The sequence below is a fragment of the Hyperolius riggenbachi genome, chromosome 10, assembly GCF_040937935.1.
Source record: "Hyperolius riggenbachi isolate aHypRig1 chromosome 10, aHypRig1.pri, whole genome shotgun sequence".
In the NCBI taxonomy this organism is placed as follows: Eukaryota; Metazoa; Chordata; class Amphibia; order Anura; family Hyperoliidae; genus Hyperolius; species Hyperolius riggenbachi.
Window position 1 is genome coordinate 191513605 of NC_090655.1, and position 23906 is coordinate 191537510.

Consider the following 23906-nt stretch of genomic DNA (forward strand, 5'->3'; position numbering starts at 1 on the left):
GGGTAACTGGCCGCTTTCCCAGAGAACACATTTCCCAGGAGCCTGCAGACCTTTCATCTTAACTCAGTGGGAAAAGAGTGGATTTTTGTTACTTGTAGGAAAAGCATTTACAATAGGTGTGGGAACATTAAGATACATATATGTGTGAATTATTCATAGGTTACTATGTGGTGTTGAATAACTTTCAGTGAAAGTTGCTGAATTGTGGTCACCATTTTGCTTCATTGCGTAGGTTACACAGGCAGTGAGAGAATGCCATAAATCTATCAGGCCAGTTTACTTAATTTTCCAATTGAACATCTTTCTTGCTTAAATCACAGAGGCAGCTGAATTAATGGCTTTGAGGCATCCGGTTTATTCTGCTGTGTTGTCCAGTGCGTGTTGTCCGGCAATGTTATTTCCTCTCTAATAGGGGAGGGAAGCTGCTAATTGCTGGTCTTAATCATTGTACACCGCTGAACTATAAACAGAGAGAGGTGTATTTTGATTACTCTGTGAATTATTCATTGCTGCTTTGCATTAGTTATAATACTCTTAAGAATTATGCTTGATTTTTTGTTTTTCACTTTACTAACAGATTCTCGCTGCGTAAATCAATTTCCTCTAAGGTCTGTGTTCTAATATTCTACTTAGAATATTCAGGTGGGGGAAGGTTCAGGCCTGTGTTACACAGGGGTAATTTCTGTAGTCATCATCAGGATCGCACATGCAAAAGCACCAAAATGTACTTCTATTGACCAGTGTAGCGTCATTGGCAACATAGCAATATACTGCTCCATAGCTAGCTGAATGATTCTGAAATTCAGTCATTGGCCTCAAATCACTAAGCTTATCTCCTGTCTTTAAGAATGTTTCTAGAGTTATCACCATGGTGATCAGGCATGTAGTATTCAGGAGACATTTTACCTGAGGCAAATTTAAAGTTAACTCTTCTGTCTTTAAGTTAAGGTGAGATCTCTAAAGTTAACTCCAGAATTCTAAAGTTAAAGACAGGCTGTTAATTAACTGCAAATAGAATTGAAATAAAGGAGGCACTCAATTGGCGTATAAACTTGCGTTTATCAAATCAGTAGCAAACACGCCATGTTTCGGGGTTTCCCCCTTCCTCAAGTGTACATGCAACCTCACCAACACAGCAAACTTATGAACATCATTAGTCCACTGTAAACAGTCTAGATTGGTCAGACAGGTGGTCAACAGGTATTGGCCGATATTGCAGCAGGATCCAGTATTATTATTATTATTATTTAGTATTTATATAGCGCCGACATATTACGCAGCGCTGATATATGGAGTATATGGAGAGATCTTTAAAAATGCCCCATTGTTTTCATTTAAACGGGGGAGGACCATCAAGAATATAGTTAGCAGGGTAGATCTTGCAGACCGTTGTGTTGAGATGCATAAACTTACAAAGAAAAGAGGAACGTTCCCGTGTTTGAATTGTAACTGTTGTGGGGCGATCCTCAAAGGGGATCACATTAGTCACCCATACACGGGAGAAAAAATTAGAATCAATTCCATGTATACCTGTGATAGCATGTTCGTTGTATATGCACTCAAATGCCCGTGTGGGCTCGTGTACGTGGGAAAGACAAGAGACGTCAAAACCAGAATACAGGAGCACAGAGGCTCCATCCGTGGATTCAAACCATCTGAACTGAGCAGCCATACGCCGGTGGGTAAGCATTTTTTTTCCCGTGGACATGGCGTGTCTCAGTTTAGGTGGATGGTGCTGGACCATGTACCCCTACTTAAAAGAGGAGACAGGGACAGATTACTGTTACAGAAAGAGGCACGGTAGATGAGGAGATTAGACTCGTTTGTGCCTAAGGGCCTAAATTAAATGTTTAATATGAAATGCTTCTTGTAGGTAACTGTCAGTATGTTTTTCTCTTACAGGTTGTGATGAATGGTCATCGCTTTGGTGGGTGGAGAGAGGGGACATCTGCATCGGTGGTGCAGTGAGTCTATGCATTATATGTCCTTTAAAGTCTGTGTATCGAGAAGGCAATGCCTAAAAATGTTTTCTTACACTTATGTTCTAGAAAGTGGTTAGGTGGGTAGACATCTGATTGTAGTGCCCAGAATGATGAATTCACCCCGAGGGGTTAATTGAGAATTGCTCAGCTGACCGAAGAGGAGGGACTTTCAATTTGGGTGTGGACTAATGATGATCATAAGTTTGCTGTGTTGGTGAGGTTGCATGTACACTTGAGGAAGGGGGAAACCCCGAAACATGTCGTGTTTGCTACTGATTTGATAAACGCAAGTTTATACGCCAATTGAGTGCCTCCTTTATTTCAATTCTATTTGCATCTACTGTGGTGGAGTGGTGACCCACGGAGGGATTGTGCACCGGCAGACCAGGCATCTTACCTGGAGTTGAGGCCCAGCTCAGCAACTCCCCTGTTTGCATTGTTAATTAAGTGCATGTGGAAATAATTACAGAAGCGGTAACTTAACTACTTCCCGACCGCCGTATAGACAAATGGCGGCCGGGAAGCAGACGCCGCAAGGACCGCCGTATTGACAAAATGCGGCGGTCCTTGTTTGGGCATGGGCGGAGCGATCGCGTCATCCGTGACGCGATCCTCCGCCTCCGCCTGTCGCCGCTCACTCGCCGCAACATCCCGCCGGCCATACGGAAGCGCCGGCGGGATGTTAACCCGACGATCGCCGCATACAAAGTGTATAATACACTTTGTAATGTTTACAAAGTGTATTATACAGGCTGCCTCCTGCCCTGGTGGTCCCAGTGTCTGAGGGACCACCAGGGCAGGCTGCAGCCACCCTAGTCTGCACCAAGCACACTGATTTTCTCCCCCCCCCGCCCCAGATCGCCCACAGCACCCATCAGACCCCCCCCCTGCCCACCCCCCAGACCCCTGTTTGCACCCAATCACCCCCCTAATCACCCATCAATCACTCCCTGTCACTATCTGTCAATGCTATTTTTTTTAATACCCCCCCCCCCTGCCCCCTGCTCCCTCCTGATCACCCCCCAACCCCCCAGATTCTCCCCAGACCCCCCCCCAGACCACCCCCCCCCAATGTACTGTATGCATCTATCCCCCCTGATCACCTGTCAATCACCTGTCAATCACCCGTCAATCACCCGTCAATCACCCATCAATCACCCCCTGTCACTGCCACCCATCATTCAGCCCCTAACCTGCCCCTTGCGGGCAATCTGATCACCCCCCCACACCAATAGATCGCCCGCAGATCCGACATCAGATCACCTCCCAAATCCATTGTTTACATCTATTCTCTCCTCTAAACACACACTAATTACCCATCAATCACCCATCAATCACCCCCTATCACCACCTGTCACTTTTACCTATCAGATCAGACCCTAATCTGCCCCTTGCGGGCACCCAATCACCCGCCCACACGCTCAGATTGCCCTCAGACCCCCCCCTTATCAATTCACCAGTGCATTCATTACATCTGTTCTTCCCTGTAATAACCCACTGATCACCTGTCAATCACCTGCCAATCACCTATCACCCATCAATCACCCCCTGTCACCCCCTGTCACTGCCACCCATCAATCAGCCCCTAACCTGCCCCTTGCGGGCAATCTGATCACCCACCCACACCATTAGATCGCCCGCAAACCCGCCGTCAGATTACCTCCCAAATGTATTGTTTACATCTGTTATCTTCTCTAAACACCCACTAATTACCCATCAATCACCCCCTATCACTGTTACCTATCAGATCAGACCCTAATCTGCCCCTTGCGGGCACCCAATCACCCGCCTACACGCTCAGATTACCCTCAGACCCCCCCTTATCAATTCGCCAGGGCATTATTTACATCTATCCTTCCCTGTAATAACCCACTGATCACCTGTCAATCACCTGCCAATCACCTATCACCCATCAATCACCCCCTGTCACCCCCTGTCACTGCCACCCAACAATCAGCCCCTAATCTGCCCCTTGCGGGCAATCTGATTACCCACCCACACCAATAGATCGCCCGCAGATGCGACATCAGATCACCACCCAAGCGCAGCGTTTACTCTCCTCTAAACACCCACTAATTACCCATCAATCACCCATAAATCACCCCCTATCACCACCTGTCACTGTTACCCATCAGATCAGACCCTAATCTGCCCCTTGCGGGCACCCAATCACCCGCCTACTCGCTCAGATTACCCTCAGACCCCCCCTTATCAATTCGCCAGTGCAATATTTACATCTGTTCTCCCCTGTAATAACCCACTGATTACCTGTCAATCACCTATCAATCACCCATCAATCACCCCCTGTCACTGCCACCCATCAATCACCCCCTGTCACTGCCACCCATCAATCACCCGCTGTCACTGCCACCCATCAATCAGCCCCTAACCTGCCCCTTGCGGGCAATCTGATCACCCACCCACACCAATAGATCGCTCGCAGATCCGACGTCCGATCACCTCCCAAGTGCAGTGTTTACATCTGTTCTCTACCCTAAACACCCACTAATTACCCATCAATCACCCCCTGTCACTGCTACCTATCAGATTAGACCCCTATCTGCCCCTAGGGCACTCAATCACCCGCCCACACCCTCAGAATGCCCTCAGACCCCAGCCCTGATCACCTCGCCAGTGCATTGCTTGCATCTATTCCCCCCTCTAATCACACCTTGAGACACCCATCAATCACCTCCTGTCACCCCCTAGCACACTTACCCATCAGATCAGGCCCTAATTTGCCCCGTGTGGGCTCCTGATCACTCGGCCAAACCCTCAGATCCCCCTCAGACCCCCTTCCGATCACCTCCCCAGTGCATTGATTGCATCTTTTTTCCCCTCTAACCACCCCCTGAGACACCCATCAATCACCTCCTGTCACCCCCCTAGCACTCCTATCCATCAGATCAGGCCCAATACAACCTGTCATCTAAAAGGCCACCCTGCTTATGACCGGTTCCACAAAATTCGCCCCCTCATAGACCACCTGTCATCAAAATTTGCAGATGCTTATACCCCTGAACAGTCATTTTGAGACATTTGGTTTCCAGACTACTCACGGTTTTGGGCCCGTAAAATGCCAGGGCGGTATAGGAACCCCACAAGTGACCCCATTTTAGAAAAAAAGACACCCCAAGGTATTCTGTTAGGTGTATGACGAGTTCATAGAAGATTTTATTTTTTGTCAAAAGTTAGCGGAAATTGATTTTTATTGTTTTTTTTCCACAAAGTGTCACTTTCCGCTAACTTTTGACAAAAAATAAAATCTTCTATGAACTCACCATACTCCTAACAGAATACCTTGGGGTGTCTTCTTTCTAAAATGGGGTCACTTGTGGGGTTCCTATACTGCCCTGGCATTTTAGGGGCCCTAAACCGCGAGGAGTAGTCTAGAAAACAAATGCCTCAAAATGACCTGTGAATAGGACGTTGGGCCCCTTAGCGCACCTAGGCTGCAAAAAAGTGTCACACATGTGGTACCGCCGTACTCAGGAAAAGTAGTATAATGTGTTTTGGGGTGTATTTTTACACATACCCATGCTGGGTGGGAGAAATTTCTATGTAAATGGACAATTGTGTGTAAAAAAATCAAACAATTGTCATTTACAGAGATATTTCTCCCACTTAGCATGGGTATGTGTAAAAATACACCCCAAAACGCATTATACTACTTCTCCTGAGTACGGCGGTACCACATGTGTGGCACTTTTTTACACCCCAAGTACGCTAAGGGGCCCAAAGTCCAATGAGTACCTTTAGGATTTCACAGGTCATTTTGCGACATTTGGTTTCAAGACTACTCCTCACGGTTTAGGGCCCCTAAAATGCCAGGGCAGTATAGGAACCCCACAAATGACCCCATTCTAGAAAGAAGACACCCCAAGGTATTCCGTACGGAGTATGGTGAGTTCATAGAAGATTTTATTTTTTGTCACAAGTTAGCGGAAAAAGACACTTTGTGAAAAAAAACTATTAAAATCAATTTCCGCTAACTTGTGACAAAAAAATAAAAACTTCTATGAACTCACCATACTCCTAACGGAATACCTTGGGGTGTCTTCTTTCTAAAATGGGGTCATTAGTGGGGTTCCTATACTGCCCTGGCATTTTAGGGGCCCTAAACCGCGAGGAGTAGTCTTGAAACAAAAATGACCTGTGAAATCCTAAAGGTACTCATTGGACTTTGGGCCCCTTAGTGCAGTTAGGGTGCAAAAAAGTGCCACACATGTGGTATCGCCGTACTCGGGAGAAGTAGTATAATGTGTTTTGGGGTGTATTTTTACACATACCCATGCTGGGTGGGAGAAATACCTCTGTAAATGACAATCTTTTGATTTTTTTACACACAATTGTCCATTTACAGAGGTATTTCTCCCACCCAGCATGGGTATGTGTAAAAATACACCCCAAAACACATTGTACTACTTCTCCCGAGTATGGCGATACCACATGTGTGGCACTTTTTTGCACCCTAACTGCGCTAAAGGGCCCAAAGTCCAATGAGTACCTTTAGGATTTTACAGGTCATTTTGAGAAATTTCGTTTCAAGACTACTCCTCACGGTTTAGGGCCCCTAAAATGCCAGGGCAGTATAGGAACCCCACAAATGACCCCATTTTAGAAAGAAGACACCCCAAGGTATTCCGTTAGTAGTATGGCGAGTTCATAGAAGATTTTATTTTTTGTCACAAGTTAGCGGAAATTGATTTTAATTGTGTTTTTTCACAAAGTGTCATTTTCCGCTAACTTTTGACAAAAAATAAAAACTTCTATGAACTCACCATACTCCTAACGGAATACCTTGAGGTGTCTTCTTTCTAAAATAGGGTCATTTGTGGGGTTCCTATACTGCCCTGGCATTTTAGGGGCCCTAAACCGTGAGGAGTAGTCTTGAAACGAAATTTCTCAAAATGACCTGTGAAATCCTAAAGGTACTCATTGGACTTTGGACCCTTTAGCGCAGTTAGGGTGCAAATAAGTGCCACACATGTGGTATCGCCGTACTCAGGAGAAGTAGTATAATGTGTTTTGTGGTGTATTTTTACACATACCCATGCTGAGTGGGAGAAAGATCTCTGTAAATGGACAATTGTGTGTAAAAAAAAATTAACAAATTGTCATTTACAGAGATATTTCTCCCACCCAGCATGGGTATGTGTAAAAATACACCCCAAAACACATTATACTACTTCTCCTGAGTACGGCAATACCACATGTGTGGCACTTTTTTGCAGCCTAACTGCGCTAAGGGGTCCAAAGTCCAATGAGCACCTTTAGGCTTTACAGGGGTGCTTACAATTTAGCACCCCCCAAAATGTCAGGACAGTAAACACACCCCACAAATGACCCATTTTGGAAAGTAGACCCTTCAAGGTATTCAGAGAGGGGCATGGTGAGTCCGTGGCAGATTTCATTTTTTTTTGTCGCAAGTTAGAAGAAATGGAAACTTTTTTTTTTTTTTTTTTTTTCTCACAAAGTGTCATTTTCCGCTTACTTGTGACAAAAAATAATATCTTCTATGAACTCACTATGCCTCTCAGTGAATACTTTGGGATGTCTTCTTTCCAAAATGGGGTCATTTGGGGGGTATTTATACTATCCTGGAATTCTAGCCCCTCATGAAACATGACAGGGGGTCAGAAAAGTCAGAGATGCTTGAAAATGGGAAAATTCACTTTTTGCACCATAGTTTGTAAACGCTATAACTTTTACCCAAACCAATAAATATACACTGAATGGGTTTTTTTTTATCAAAAACATGTTTGTCCACATTTTTCGCGCTGCATGTATACAGAAATTTTACTTTATTTGAAAAATGTCAGCACAGAAAGTTAAAAAAATCATTTTTTTGCCAAAATTCATGTCTTTTTTGATGAATATAATAAAAAGTAAAAATCGCAGGAGCAATCAAATAGCATCAAAAGAAAGCTTTATTAGTGACAAGAAAAGGAGCCAAAATTCATTTACGTGGTAGGTTGTATGAGCGAGCAATAAACCGTGAAAGCTGCAGTGGTCTGAATGGAAAAAAAGTGGCCGGTCCTTAAGGGGTAGAAAGCCCTAGGTCCTCAAGTGGTTAAGGACTGAAGTGATAAGATAACTCTCTCTCTGTGAAAACTTATCTCTACACCTTAATAATGCAAGATCGATGTGTGGTGGTAAGTTTTCTCTTGCCTTATTATTTCCAGCATGATCTTAGTGAATTGAGGCCAATATCCGCAGAAGAGGACTATGGTTGTTGTTTTTTGTTTTTTTGTTTTTTGCTTTGCTTCCATGGTCAATTTATAGAATCACAAGAAGGGAATTGCCACAGTGTATTTCATCGTTATACTGTCACTACATCAGAGACAATAGGCTATCCATGGAGCACTCTAATGCTCATTTGATAGCGACACTGTGCTAATAAACTGTCAGTGCTGTCACTGAGCATGGAGTACCCCATGTGACACAGGACTTAGAGGCCTGGTACTATTCACATGCAGAGCCAGCACTACCATATAGGCAAGGAGGGGAATTGCCCCAGGACCCCAGAGTATATAGCTGCTCCCAAGTGTCCTCCATCACCCCGCTAATAGCTTGCAGCTGCTGGTTGTTCTTGCAGGTTAGTGAGGCTATGGAATTATGTGATAGGAGAAGGCACTGGGCAGCAGAACATAAAATACCTGCTATGGGCTGTGGGCTCTTGGCTGCTGCTTCTTCTTGCAGGGGGGAGTTGGGGGAGAGCCACACAGTGCTTGCCATTAAAGTAAGGACCAAAAGGTGGCCATGGAATACTGTACTGTAAGGGAGGATACCACTAAGCTGTCAGTGAATGTGGTGGGAATTTGCCAGAAACAAGGGTGACCAGAGCCGGGACAAGGTCCTCCAGCACCCAAGGCTGGGACACCAAAATGCACCCCTCCATCCCTCCCACCTCAGCTGTCACACACTGATTGCTATTAGACTAAGAGGGCCACAGTGCCCACAACCTCCCCAACACCTTAATATCTAGTTATCTGGCTTGCAGTCACTGCTATGTATCCCCTTTTCTTATTTCTTTCTGCTTCAAACACAATTAGGAATGACAGCTGAATGAATTGTGCGCCCCCTCCTACACTGTGCCCTGAGGCTGGAGCCTCTCCAGCCTATGCCTCGGCCCGGCCCTGAGGGTGACCCTAATGCCGCTTATGGGGAAATGTCAGGAGAGACCCCAGGTTAATTTCGCCCTAGGGCCCCGTTATAGCTAGAACCAGCCCTGTTCACATGTGACTCACAGACTGCTGATTAGTAAACTAGATGTTGCCTAGTGTTTTCATCCATTCCACTCTCTGTGTATTCATTATTGCAGGAGCTGTATAAGACAACAGAACCATTTGATCCAGAAGGCATACTTGGAACCATCAATTCTGTGGTCATGGCATTTTTTGGACTGCAGGTAAAATGTATTATGAAGGGTGGTGTTTGGGTTTGTAGCATATTTTTAACTCTAAAACTTAAAAGTAGTATAAGTGCAATATTTATGAAGAGTGCATTATTATTTATATGAGGTGAGCAGCCTAGTGAGAATGGACGCTACTGTCTAATCTCACAGGCTTCCGTCGATTCTGTCAAGATCCACTCCATTGGCGATCGGCCTCCGAAATTATCGTGTAATCTACATCCCTGCATTCCGCTCATCAGAACAGAACGAGTGGATCCATCTGTATGGACTCATGCAAGTAGATCCTATTGCTTTTCATTGGATCGGTTTGACTGCCTGCTGATCTGTTGCATTCAGTTCTGATAAGAGGAATGTTTTTTTTTTTGCCAGTGTAAACCCAGTCATTCGTGTTTTTCCTGTACCATCTTTGATTTGCAGTGCGAACAAGACCTTTATTCAAATATCTTTGTTACCTTGGCAAGTATGCCATATTTTGCGAACACACACACACACACACGCACGCACGCACGCACGCACGCACGCACGCACGCACACACACACACACACACACACACACACACACACACGTCAGCAGGTAGTGGTAGGAAAGTAACATAATTAGCTAGCCATTTTACTCAAATAACACTTCCTTCACAGTAGTGCTTATGCATATAGCCCTCCCCCATATTGTAATCTTTCTTAGTAGTGCTCTCACATATACTGCTGCCCCAGGTAGTGTTTCCCTAATATAGGGTTCCCTGTAGTGACTCTACCTCCCAGTAGGGCTTCCAACCTCCCTTTGCTCCCAGCCCCTAGTGTAGGAAAAACACACAGGCATCCATATACAGTATAGCAGGCAGGTGCAGGGCAGGGGGCTCTGGGTGCCCCCTAAAATACCCATGAAAAGGCCCCTTTGGCAATGAATAAGCCCCGCCTCTAGCCATGATGAGCTCCACCCACGGCACACAGGAAGCCCTGCACACCACCCGTGGGAAGCTGCTCCCCATCTGGAACACTTTGGAGTAAAGAGGTCCCATACAGGATTCCTAGTGTAACCATCCCTGCAGCTGTGTGGGAGCAGGTAAGATGGTGTCTCCCTGACAGCAGTGACCTCTCCCCTCCCCCAACATTCACAGTGACCTCTCCCTTAACCCTGCACCCACAGTGATCTCTTCCTTAACCCTGCACCCACAGTGACCTCTTCCTTCACCTAGTACCCATACTGACATCTCACTCCCCAGCATTGAGTCCCCAGGGAGAAAAGCGCTATATAAATATTATTGTTATTAGCACTTCAATGATGTTGCCTCCCCCAGCACCCACAGTAACATGGGAGGACTGGGACCTTTTGGCCTGGGGGGACAACACAAACTAGAGGCCTGTTTCACGGCATCCCCAGTCCAAAGCCATATCTTTCTTGTGTGCAAATCTTCAAATTGTGATGACTAACAGCCCCAGCCACACACACTATGTACCTGATGCCTAACCCCATTTCTCTGCACAATCTACCTGTCTGTGTCTGATGCCTAACCGTAAAGGAGTAAAAGGCTTTTTATTTTTTTATGAAAATAAGTGCTGCTTACCCAGGGCTCGTCCAGCCCCAAGCTCCCAGCATGTCCCTTGCCGCAGCTCTGCAGTCAGCTGTTCGCTGCCGCTGCCTCCCAGCCCCCTGACATCAGGCCGACTGCGCCTGTGCGAGCGGTGCTGTCAATCACCGCCACATGGACCAGAGCGTACTGTGCAAACGCAGAACTACTGCGCCTGCGCAGTACACTCCGGTCCACGTGGCGGTGATTGACAGTGCTGCTCACACAGGCGTAGTACAGGCCGACATCCAGGTCGGACTGGTGCCATCGCCAGGGACTGGGAGGCAGCGGCAGCGAATGGCCGACTGCAGAGCTGCGGCGAGGGACATTACTGGGAGCGTGGGGCTGGAGGAAGCCCCGGGTAAGTAGCACTTATTTCATTAAAAATGCCTGATAACTCCTTTAAACAACCCCCCCCCCCCCCACACACACACACCTACCTGGTGATGCCTAACCCCACTCCTGCCCACCCACCATACAAACTACTTGTCTGACACCTACTCCCCCCCCCCCCCCTCCAACTACGTGTTTGACAGTGCCTAACTGCCTGCCTCCCCCCTCCCCTGCCGCCAATCACACCACAAGAAGAAAAAACGTTCCCCCTCAGGCCAGGGTCAGAATGGGGATGATTATCACACAAAAAAAAACCTCAGAGGGCACTGGCCTGGGCAGAGAATTGAATTTGACAGCAGTAGCAGGCAGGCAGCAAAGTGTGAGTAACTCAGTGACAAGAAGGGAGAAGAAGTACAGAAACAAAATTTATAAAAACCATCTTCTCCTCTGGCAACCTGGACCCGACCTCCTCTATCCTCCTGTCTCCTCAGTCCTACACCTCCTCCTCCACAGCAGCAAGCAGCTATAGGTGGCATCTCCGACTCCCAGCCCCCAGAGTGTCTGACTCCTCCAGCCAGCCAGCCACTCGTAGCCGCAGCTCCAGGCCCCCAGCCCCCCCAGCACAGAAAGCTGAAGAGTGAGACAGCTCACTTCGACGACACCTCAGGCACAGCAGCACGGGGAGGACTGTGTCCGACTCCTCCAGCCAGCCACTCGTAGCCACAGCTCCAGGCCCCCAGCCCCCCCCAGCACAGAAAGCTGAAGAGTGAGACAGCTCACTCCGATGGCACAGCAGCACGTTGCGGGCGGCAATGTCTCCAGGTGGGGGGTGGAGTCAAGCAGGGTCAACCCACCGGGCCGGAGAGGACCTTAGCTATTTGTGTCCTTGTGCCGCTCACATCCACCGCAGGCGCAGCCACGCACAAGGGGCAAGGGCACATCACGGCCGGCCGCCTCAGCCCCTTCTTTGATTGGATACTTCAACTTGCCGGGAAATATCGCGCGAGGTTGCGATCCCCACTGCGAACCTGTCACCTGTGGTATGTCTGCGGCCGCTGCGTATAGCAGCAGCCGGCCCTAATTACTTAAGATTTGGGTGGCCCGGGGGGCAATTGCCCCCCGTCCCCCTGGGCCAGTCCTCCCTTGCACAGTAACCTCTCTCTCCCCAATGGCATCCTTCTTGTCTCCAGTAGCACCTATAGTGACCTCCCTCAGCACCTAAAGGGACCTCTTCATCCCCCTGCACCCCCAGTGACCTCTCCCTCTTCCAGCACCCCCAATTACTTCCCCTTCCTGCAGCACCCACATCTACTGATCGCTACTTCTCCCAACATCCACCCACACCCCTTTCCCCCATTGTTAGCACCCAGTACTCGCATGACACTAAGTACTTGCACCCAGAACTAACATTGCCCCCAGTACTCACACCTGCATATAGCCTCCACATGGCACCAACTATCTGCACCGAGCTCTCACTTAACCAGTACCCACATCCAAAGTACCTGCATTTAAACCCACGTGACAGCCAATGCCCACCCATAGTCAGCACCTAGTACAGGAATGGCACCAAGTAGTCGCACCCATGTCACACCCATGTCACACCCAGTACCTGAACCCAGCACGCACATGACATCTAATACACACACCCAGGTCTCACATGGCACTAAGTACTTGAAATCAACACCCGCATGACACTTGATACCCACCCATAGCCAGAACCAACATGACACCCTGTACCCACACCCAGAACCCACATGGCACCCAGCATCTGCATTCAGCACCCACATGACAACAAGTACTCCCTAGCCATAAACGAGAGGGGGGGGGGGGGGGCGTGCGGCCACCGGTGAGGTCCGACTGACTCCATACCGTTGAATGCAGCCAGCGCTTCTGAGACTGAATGTGTGTCAAGCGGAGGGGCTCATGGGTAGGGTTTGGGACAGTTTGAGAGCCGGGGGTAGGTAGGTACTACTGTGCATTGGGGGGGGGGGGGTTAGGCGAGGCCCCTTTTGTAAATTTGAGCACCCTCCACTTAGGAACCCTCTGAACGGCCCTGGTATAATGCCAGATATATATGATTAAAATTCATGCTGATCCTTGAAGTCAGTAGATCTAACGTGCCATGTTCTGGTGTCTCTGGCACAAGTAGGGCTATGCTATTTCCAGCTGTCAGTGCAATATATTACATAGTGAAATTCATGAATGCTGCCAATCCCTGGAGTTAAAAGAACACGTTGAGCATCTGTTGCTGTCAAATGAATGGCCCATCTATTGGTTTCAATGAACATAAAACTGACTCTGATATTGGAAAAGGAAAGGCCCTTGTGTGTGGAGTCTGCTGCTATCCATAAAAGTGGGATAAGCACAGCAAGGTGGAAGCATGACTGCAGACTGAGCAGCGGTTACTGCTGTATGGAGGACAGAAAGGGCAGAACACTGGAGAAGCACCCTGCTGCAGGAACTTCACTGGAAGTTCCTACAGGAAAAAAAAAATTGGGGGAGAACAATCTGTCTGGACAGATTGCCACAAAGGAGCAAAAGACATTGGGAGAAACCTGTACCCACCTGTACCCACTTCTGATTTACAGCTGAAATGATCTCGAATGATTGTTTTGGCTGAAGAAAATCTGGTGTGTGTGTGTGTGTGCGTGCGTGCGTGCGTGCGTGCGTGCGCCGTGCCGTGCATTGGTCACAGTTAAACTACCTACACATATTAGATTTTCCACTTCAATGCTTTGCCCCATGTTTTTTTGCTCCTCTGGGAACTTCAAGGATATTTCCTGTAGCAGGGTGTCACTTGCATGTCTTCCACCTCCCCTTTCCATAGCATAAACTGCTTGGGGACTTTCCAAGCAGTGTGCCTTTACAATTGCGCATTTCAAGATCATTTAGTTCACTAAACACTGGAGGTGTGTACTAGATTTATAGAGTTGGTGGGGAAGTTAAATAACTGAAATTAGGGAAGTTTTCTTGACTTCCCCTTTATTCCTCAATCCTTTTCTAGCACATTATTATTATTATTTATATAGTGCCGACATCTTCCGCAGCGCTTTACAGAGTACAGTATATAGGTTCATCACTAACTGTTCCTCAGAGGAGCTCACAATCTAATCCCTACCATAGTCATATGTCTATGTATGCATCGTGTAATGTATATATTGTAGTCTAGGGCCAATTTTGGGGGGAAGCCAATTAACTAGCACAGTAGATTTTTTGTCATCCGGCATTGATGGGGATTGGCTGATGTGCATTCTGGTTGCTTGAAGTCTTGAATGTTAAAATCAGGCCTACCTAATACAATACTATACCCTACTCTATACACATACCATGAACTCTGTATGTAATGTTAAAATACAGTAATTGAAAGTATATTAACCTTGGGGGAGCAATTGAACCCAGTCTTTAAGCACAGCAGAGCCAACAAACCGCTTAAGAAGTTGGCCTTCACCACTGGGAGTACTGCTGGTGATTTGTGCTGGTTGGTTGAGACTGCTGGTTAGTTGAGTTCTGGATAACTGGAACATTAGTGTAAATATTGTCCTCAGTCCTGTTATTTTTATGCTTCAGTGTTCCCCCTTGCTGCAGTACATTACTGTATGTCACATTAGGTTACTGGTTGTTTTTCTTTTACCGTTCATGTAAGTCAGAGGGGGACATTACTTTGTATTCTGTTTTCCATATTTTAGAAAAGTTGTATCCTATGTAAGCTTGTAGCTAAGAGCTGATTTATAGAGATTATAATGTGCCCTTGAATTGATGGATAATACAAAGTTACAGGTTCACTTTAATGAACATGTCCAGCATGCCAGGGGCTCATTTTGGCTGGAACTCAAACGGTCTCTGTTAATCAGCATTGTTCCTTGTTCAGATTTATATTATTGATGAGCTTGTGTTTATTGCGCCTGTCTTCAAATTAAACACACTGTTAATAATAATATAATGAACAGCAACATTTTGTTCTGCAGTGTGTACAATTAAACTAAGGTGAATTATTAGGTAACTAGTTGGCTGAAATGACATCCTTTGCAATGTTCTCCTTTCATACTGCTCTTTTATTTTTATTATGCATTTATTTAGTGCTGCTAATTTTCTGCTGCACTTTACAGAATACAGAGTATTTTATGTCATAAAAGTGTAACTGTCGGGCATAAAATCAAAAATCAATTCTTTATTTTTATCTGGTAAACATTAAAGGGAACCTAAACTGAGAAGGATATGGATTTTTCCTCTTAAAATAATACCAGTTGCCTGACTCTCCTGCTGATCCTGTGTCTCTAATACTTTTAGCCACAGCCCCTGAACAAGCATGCAGATCAGGTGCTCTGACTCAAGTAAGACTGGATTAGCTGCATGCTTGTTTCAGGTCTGTGATTCAGCCACTATTTTGGTCAATGAGATCAGCAGGATTGCCAAGCAACTCATATTGTTTATAAGGAAACATCCATATCCCTATCAGTTAAGGTTCCCTTTAAGTAATACGGATGCTAACCAGGCAATCCAAAAGTTAAAATCACTATTACTTTTCTTGTGTACGATGAATGATCATTCCCCAGTTTACCTGACACTTTTTTTTTGGGGTACACACAAAATTTGGTACACAAAAAGGAAGTTGCATGGCATGCTGGGTTGTCTCTTTGCTTCTCTATTTCCCCTCAGACTTAACTAATGCAGCCTAATTGGCTGAAGCCTCTTTCCCTCCTGTTTTCCCCTTCCACACCACTGTTCGTCTCTGATTGGCCAGTATTTCTCATGCTGAGTTTATGCACTCTCTACAGTGAAGGGCGGGTAAATCAGGCAGAGGAGTAGGGCAGGAAATGACATCAGGATTGGCTTCAAAATAGCCACACTTAAAATGGGAAATGCTAAGAAGGATTTTCTCTTATTTATTTATTTTTTTGTTTTTTTGTTTTTTTTACTGTAGAAAAATCTCTAAAATCAAAACGTGGAAAGTGCAATACATATGTTATGTAAGTAGAGCAAGTATTTCTCTACTTATATATGTGGGTTTTCTTTCTGAGATAGTATGGCTGACCGCTCCTCTTTATCTCTGAGGTGTTCAGAGAGTCCCTACCACAGTTACAGTCTAGTAATGCTAACTAGGGCCAGACTGCAGATAAGTCTATTAAACCTGCTTTTATATCTTTGGGAAATTTGGATGCAGGGTAAAGTAAAAAAACAGCTCACTCTACTCTTGCAAAAGTCCCGAGGGAGTTCATTACTATTCCTCCTCCAGGCCGCCGTGGACTGTGGGGTAAGATGTAATTCGACTGCCAGATATTACAGAAGGAAGAATTACCCTATTTTTATCGTAATTTGGGCTCCATCTTTTGACAGCTCCCAGATTACTGACTGAGCGCTGCTAATGTCGGAATTCACATTACGGCCTATGGTGGTGCCTTGTCTGCCCAAATTTCCAGTGCCATTGTTGCCTGACTCAGTTGGGATTTAGGAGGAAATCAGAGCCCTCAGAGAAAGCCAAGCAGACATCAGGAGACCATGCAAACTTCATGCAGATAGTGTCCTTGCTGAGATGGGAATTGTACACTCTAGTGCTGCAAAGCAGAAGTGCTAACCATTTCACCATCGTGTTGGCCTACTATACATTTAGAAGATAGACTTTACTGAAAAAATACTTTGGGGAGTTTTGTTATATTTTAGTGGATTGTGGAATATGGAGAGTTCTTAGCCTTCTGTCAAAAGCAGCCTAATTTCTGAAAATGCATTCACGTCAATTTTAATTTGCCATACTATCAAATATGGACCTTATGGGTATTGTAGAGGTTGAGGCAGGCATGCTTAGTGGTTTCACGAATTTAGTGCACTTTTTTTAAGCGGGATGGGGGACCATGAAGAAGTGATAAAAATGGGTATATAAGGAAGGTTGTCTTTAATATTGTGCCATAAATGTTTCAGTTGGAGAAAGGTATGGAACTCTTGTTTTCTCTTACTTGTTTCCATCTACTATCCTTTTTTTGGAGTGCAACCTAACCCCACTGAAGCCCGTCACCCCTTTCTTGGTGGTCGGTGACATCAACTTCAAGCAAAAATCCATGGTTGCCATTTTGCAACTGGGTTTTGTGAGTACCCGGTTTGTTTTCCTTTCTGCATTACTGCACAATAAGGGACCCCAGTTCTCTCCTGTTTGTTTTTATCTCCTGGAAGAATGACAGGTACTCCAGACAACAATTATTGGGAAAATGTTTGTTTTTGGAGATGTAATACCAATGGGAAAGGATTGTATAATTTGTCTCAAATTTGTGAGGCTATGGATATGCATAAAGGTGTAAAATGTACTGTGCTGCTTTGAGAGCATATGTTTAAGGTCTAAAGAAAGTGATCAAGAGCCCACAATAGTGTAGTATGTCTGAGACAATGTGCAGTGGAGGAATAACGAAAGATACTCACAAGTGTGGGTTACCGCTTAGGCAACCACTTCATAGGCATTAGTGGAACTTAAATCCATCCCCTCAGGGTATGTTAAGATGTCACTCTCTCTAGACAGTAAAAATGGGGAACAAGCCCTTCCACCATGAGTGGACTCGGTATATGAGACAACTCTAAAACACAGGTGCCAAACGGGTGCCTCCATGACGGATGCGCCACGCACGCTTGGAACTTTGAAAAGTTGCTCCTACTTTATTGCCTGAAGAAGTTGGTGGTGGTCCGCGAAACGCGGCGCATATTTTGTAGTATACCATAAAATGCTTTGTTTCTTAAATTCTAGTTAAATCCTCTATGGGGAGTGGAGTACCACTTCCCCATTTTTTGTTGTTGTTGTTTTTTTTTTATTTATTTCAACATTGTTTTATCCTGTTTGGCACCTCTGTTTCAACGTGGTCTCATATGTTTGACGGTGTCTCATTGTTCATAATATAGTATTTGCAAGTCTCTAAAATTTGTCAGAGAGTATAGCTGGGAGGTGGTGCTTTTAATGGGTTCATCTGACTTTTTTTTTTCCATCTACTTTTTTGTCTTCTGATCTTATCCTGTATGCAGAGCAGGTTTGCATAGAAAAAGTGTTTTGATGACTCCTCTTATTTGTTAAAATACATACAAGTTGTTTCTGGTGTTCTTCTTTAACCCTAGCCTGCTGTAGATTTGAAAAGGGCCTGTGTTTATAATTTGACTACATTAGCTTTTATAAAGGTTTTAGTCTTCATTATCTAGTGATCAGTAATGAGAAATGAGTTGTGTTTTCAGTAGTGCCATGACAAGCACTAACCATGTTATTTCCTTGGATGGATGATTCCAATCTGATGTTAAATGTAAATGAGATTGATAAGACCCAGAAAGCTTTGCAGAAAGAAAAAATGGCATGCAGCACCCAGGAAAACCTGACCTCGCACTTTCCATAGATCCTTTGTCATAGAGTCTGCAGGTGCAAACTGTATTTTATTAGCACAGTTATATTATCTAGGCTGGAAGCAGCTACAGCAAATACTTGCTCCAAGGTAACCTGTTATAGCTGGCCCAATCCACATGTCAACAAGTGAGATTAACTCCCCTCCTACTGTGATACCAGATGCCTAGCTGCATGACTAGAAAAGCACACACTACAGAAGTTACAGGTTACAAAGCCAATGTTTTTCAGTCACTAGTTGCAATAACAAGGTTCTGCAAATTAATAATGTGAATCTGTTTAATAAGCTAAAGCTCACATTGGCCCTTTTACTTGAACTTTTCTAGTGGCACACTAGATAGTACAGTAGTCTCCGTTATGCAGCACTGATGGGAATTGGCTGGTGCTTTCTGTGGGGCCTTTTTGGTGATTGAGACTCACTGTTAAAAATAGCCCCAGCTAATATTACGGCCCATTCATACTTAAAAGTATCAGTTTTGCGAGGATGATTTTACCGCGAGTAGCGCGGTAAAATCACTGTACACTCTCGTGATTCAGAGCTATCGCGTCAGCACTGTGTCCCTATTGCTTCTGAATTGCTGCAAAATGCTGCAGGGAATACGTTTTGCGATTGCCACTAATCGCAAACCACCTGCGATCTGCACCAATCACAGCAGTAAGATCATTGCCATAGGTTAACATTTCTGTAGTGCTTTAAAAAGCGCTATCGCTTCGGCGATTAGAGGGAATCACCCACTAATCGCCTAAGTGAGAACAGGCCCTCATACCTCACTCTGTATATATACCATGATCTCTGTATTAAATGCATAGCTCCCAGCTGTCCCTCTTTTGGAGGGACAGTCCCTCTTTGGGAGCCATGTCACACTGTCCCTCCTTTCTTCCTCATTTGTCCCTCTTTTAGGACTAACGTACAGATCTATGTAAATAGATGTATTTTTCTACTGAAAGTGTGTTTAATTGACTTTATTACCATACTTTAAATTGGTATATTTTTTATTTTCAAATGTTAATAGGATAGAAAGGGCCAGTGTGGTTTGAATTATAAAACCATATTTTTCTTATGAAATCTTTATGGTATATGTGACTAAGGATGTGGCAGGGGCATGGCTTAAGTGTCCCTCTTTATTATCTCAGAAAGTTGGGAGGTATGTTAATTGTTAAAATACAGTAATTGAAATTATTTTAACTTTGGACAAGCCGTGGAACCCAGTCTTTAAGTGCAGCAGAGCCCACATACGCCTAAGAACTTGGCATTCCCCACTGTGAGTACTGCTGGCGATTTGTGCTGGTTGGTTGAGACTGCTGGTTAGTTAAGTTTTGGATTAACTGTAATATTTTTGGGGGCTCAGAGCTCTGTAGTAACTGTGTTTGGAGCAGACACCAATAAACCAATGGCTGTTTATTACAGAGAGGGCAGGTGCTGCCCTGCTGCTCGATCTAGAGTACTGTGAATGCACTTTTGAGTGCATAGTGACAGCAGTGGGGTGGGACAGAAGCCGCCCTGCTATAACCGCCACCTGGGAATTGTGGTGTTCTTGGCGGATTTTTAAGTAGACATTTGTGCTGAAGCTAGGGGAGATGTGCACTATACTGTGGTGATGGTGTTCTAATCTTGACCCTGTAAAGAAACATGGTTAAGAAATGGTGCAGCAAAATTAGAAGAGGTGCTGTGCTAAAATCTCTGCATACAAGATGGCAGTAATAGACTGCCCTCAGGAACATCCCCAGTAACAGATCACTCCATGGCAGACCCAGGGCCGGCCCTAGACTTTTTGCCGCCTGAGGCAAAAAAATTTTTTCCGCCGCCGAGCTGGAGGGGTAGCTGGCAGGACGGGGGTATTGGGCCTAGCGGCGGGGAGGGGGTCGTACCCCCCCCTCCCTCGCCTGGGTCCCCCGAACTGCGCTCCCCTCCAGCCTTACATAGAAAAAGCAGCCGCTATTTGTAAGACGCACGGGCGGGGAGGACTCACCTCTTCCCAGCGTGCGCTCCACTGACATCACTTCCTGCAGCGTTGCAGAAAGTGACGTCAGTGGAGCGCACGCTGGATCGAGGAAGAGGTGAGTCCTCCCCGCCCGTGCCTCTTACAAATAGTGGCTGCTTCTATGTAAGGCTGGAGGGGAGCGGAGGACGGGGGACCCAGGCGAGGGAGGGGGGGGGGGGTCCGACCCCCCCTCCCCGCCGCTAGGCCCAATACCCCCGTCCTGCCAGCTACCCCTCCAGCTCGGCGGCCGGCTCCCCGCACGGACGGGCGGATGCCGCCCCTGGAAATTTGCCGCCTGAGGCAAAAGTTTCACCCCGCCTCATGAGCGGGCCGGCCCTGGGCAGACCCTCACCTAGAACTTATTGATGCACTTCCAGTAAGAGACCTGCTACTGACACACCCTCAATGACTGATCCCCACAGTAAATACACCGCCAATGACTGCTCACTATGATATATTCTGCAATCAGTGATAGACACCCAGTGGCAGACTTCTGCTGATTGACCCTTCAGTTACTGACATCAATGATAGCTTCACAGTGACGGACCCTAGTCATAGATCCCAAATTAACAGCTCCCCCAGTGACCAACCCCAGTTGATAGACCCATCTACTGGGGACAGAACTCCTAGTGACAGATCCCCAAGTGACCGAGCGAACAGTATTCAGTGCTAGACTCTACCCAAACCAACACTGCATTATGTTGCAAGGCTGGTTCAGAGCTTCTGAGGGACAGGATAGCTTCACCACACCTGGTCACTCGAAACTGACCATCTACTAAAATCCCCTGCACCAGGGCTGACAGCACTTTTTGGGGTGTTTAATAGGTCCCCACTCACCTAAGTCGCCTAACTCCACAACTACTGCTTGCTGTCTTGCCAGTCTCCACATAAGCTACATAATTTGATATACAGTAGTTCTGTTGCATCAACCGTGCCAATAAATAGCTCCCCCATAGTGTGAAAACCAGTGGCGTAGCAATAGGGGTTACAGAGGTAGTGTCTGCATCGGGGCCCTCCCTCAAGCACAACATTAGCTCTCTATTGGCCCTATGCTGTTAATAATCACTTCTATAGATGCTTTAAATAGCAGTAATCATTAACAAACTGTTTCCCATCTCCTACTTGCACCTCTGACACTGTGGAAATCCTTGGCGGGGGGGGGGGCATGTAAAACTTGCACCAGGGCCCCTAGCTCCTTAACTACACCACAGGTAAAAACACAACAATTTATTAAACTGCAAAATCCTATTGTATTTACATATGCCTCAGTTTCAATGATGGTGTTAAGTTTTATCATGGGCTCTCCTCTATATGGTGGCCACTGGTAGGTGTCCTCTGTATGGTTGTATACAGCATTGCGTAGTGGTGGCTGCTGTGCACTCCTTTCACATATTATTCCATGCCATTCGCTTCTCCCCACAGCTTCCATGTGTGACTCTCTCTTACAGAGAAGCAAAATTCATCCAAGCCTTAATTAAAATGGACCACTGAGGGGCCAAGCACAAACCTTAATATTCCTACAGAGTTTTCCATTATGCTGATAATTAGTTTTAAATTGGTAAGCTGGATGCAACGTGCTTTTTGACCACATCATATTATTTGACATATGATGATGAACACCTGCAAGCTAGGAATAAAATAGCAGCCTTGTGCTAATTTTGTCCCTTGCAGATCAGTGTATCAGGACTGTGTCTGTTCACAAAACATCTGGTTGTCAATGAGTGACATTTTGTTGTCTGGAGCTATGAGTCTGCATCCAAGGTTAATGACTCAGATATTCCAAAACTTTCCTGAGCAGGAAACAAAAATTACATTCACTTTATCAAAATCTAATCCCGTCTGTGTACAGTGTTACCAGGAAGACAGATACCGATCAGCATCTTTTTATCAGCAGCGGAAAAGATCTGCATGCTATTGCTCTCAGTAGCAGCCATAGTTTGAATAGCAAGAGGGATTGGTTTTACCACATTCTGGGCTGGAATGATCTCGAAAGATTATACTTCTACTGAAGAATTGTAGTAATAAACATCACTTGAATGACAAGTCATTCATTGCTGGTGCATGCATGAGGTATCTAATATCAGTGCATTACATACTGGTGCAGTGAACTCCAGTGCGTGATTCTGTGTATTACATGTGGGTGCAGAATAACTGGTGCAATGTAGTTGATATACGTTTGCTATCTCCTACTTGACACCCGCATGTACAGTAATAAAATGTGGAGAAGTAGATAAATTAGGAATTTCTATAAAATACAATAGAATAGAGCAATACAAAGCCCCTTTTCACAACCATAACCTTTGTCCCTTTCCCTTGCCTAGCACGATCCTTAAAGAGAATCTGTACTGTGAAAATCTTACATAAACAAACCAGCCTGTTTGTTGTCTTCTCCTAGCTCCCTCTGTGACATTTTAGGTGCTCCCCGCTGCTTACTTGGTTATAAAATCACTTTTTTATTCATTGTTTTTGTTTTTGTAAACCATGAAGATGGCAGGCAACAGGAAATACATCATCAGAGCAGGTGCCCGTTTGCAGTGGCTCCTCTCAAGCCTGACTTGACTGCTGAAATGTTACTGCCACTTGTTGCCTTAGCTGCTTGTCTGGGCTTTGAACTGATCTTTCTGCACTCACAGCTGTTCACAAGGCCACAGCTCCATGAGCTGCATACATGCTGGTTGTGAGCAGAGACCTTGCCTGTGACTCACACACAGCACACACACAGAGCCTGCAGGAGGCATGGAGGGGGCGTGCATAACTTCTCCCTATCGCAGCAGAGGCAGTGCATTCCTCCCTGGGTCGACAAAGCTTGACAAAGGAAAGAAGATTAGATACATTACAGAGATAGTGCAACTAGAAAAGGCTGCAGTAATCCAAACCACATTAGAACAGGTATAGGAACTTATAGGATAGAATTTTTTGTACAGAGTCTCTTTAAAGTACACCTGAACTGAGATGGATATGGAGGCTGACCTACTTATTTCCTTTCTAAAGCGGGATTTTCACTATAAAAATCAAATTTCAACAGCAACTGGTCTGTGTGTATTAAATGAAAAAAATGCTAATCCTGCATTCAAAACTTTTCCTGCTGTTATGGTTTGGATTTATCACATACCTTAGGAGCACTGGCCCTTTAATTGCCATTGCCAAATAGTTGCATGCTGGGGGGTCTTTTTATCTTATAATATATGCCTTCTCTTCCCTTTATTTCCCTCACCTTCTAATGACATAAGATAGTGCACTTCCTAGTATAGACCTCAGTGGGCGTGT

General features: G+C 45.5%; 1 protein-coding gene across 1 annotated transcript in view; it reads left to right on the forward strand.

Moving 5' to 3' along the window:
- The window catches only part of LOC137536763 (heparan-alpha-glucosaminide N-acetyltransferase-like), a 582763-nt gene that overhangs the window by 316584 nt on the left and 242273 nt on the right, over positions 1 to 23906 (forward strand). The window contains exon 15 of the mRNA XM_068258971.1: positions 9307 to 9393. Coding sequence (XP_068115072.1) covers positions 9307 to 9393 — 87 coding nt within the window. The remainder of the gene's footprint in view (positions 1 to 9306; positions 9394 to 23906) is intronic.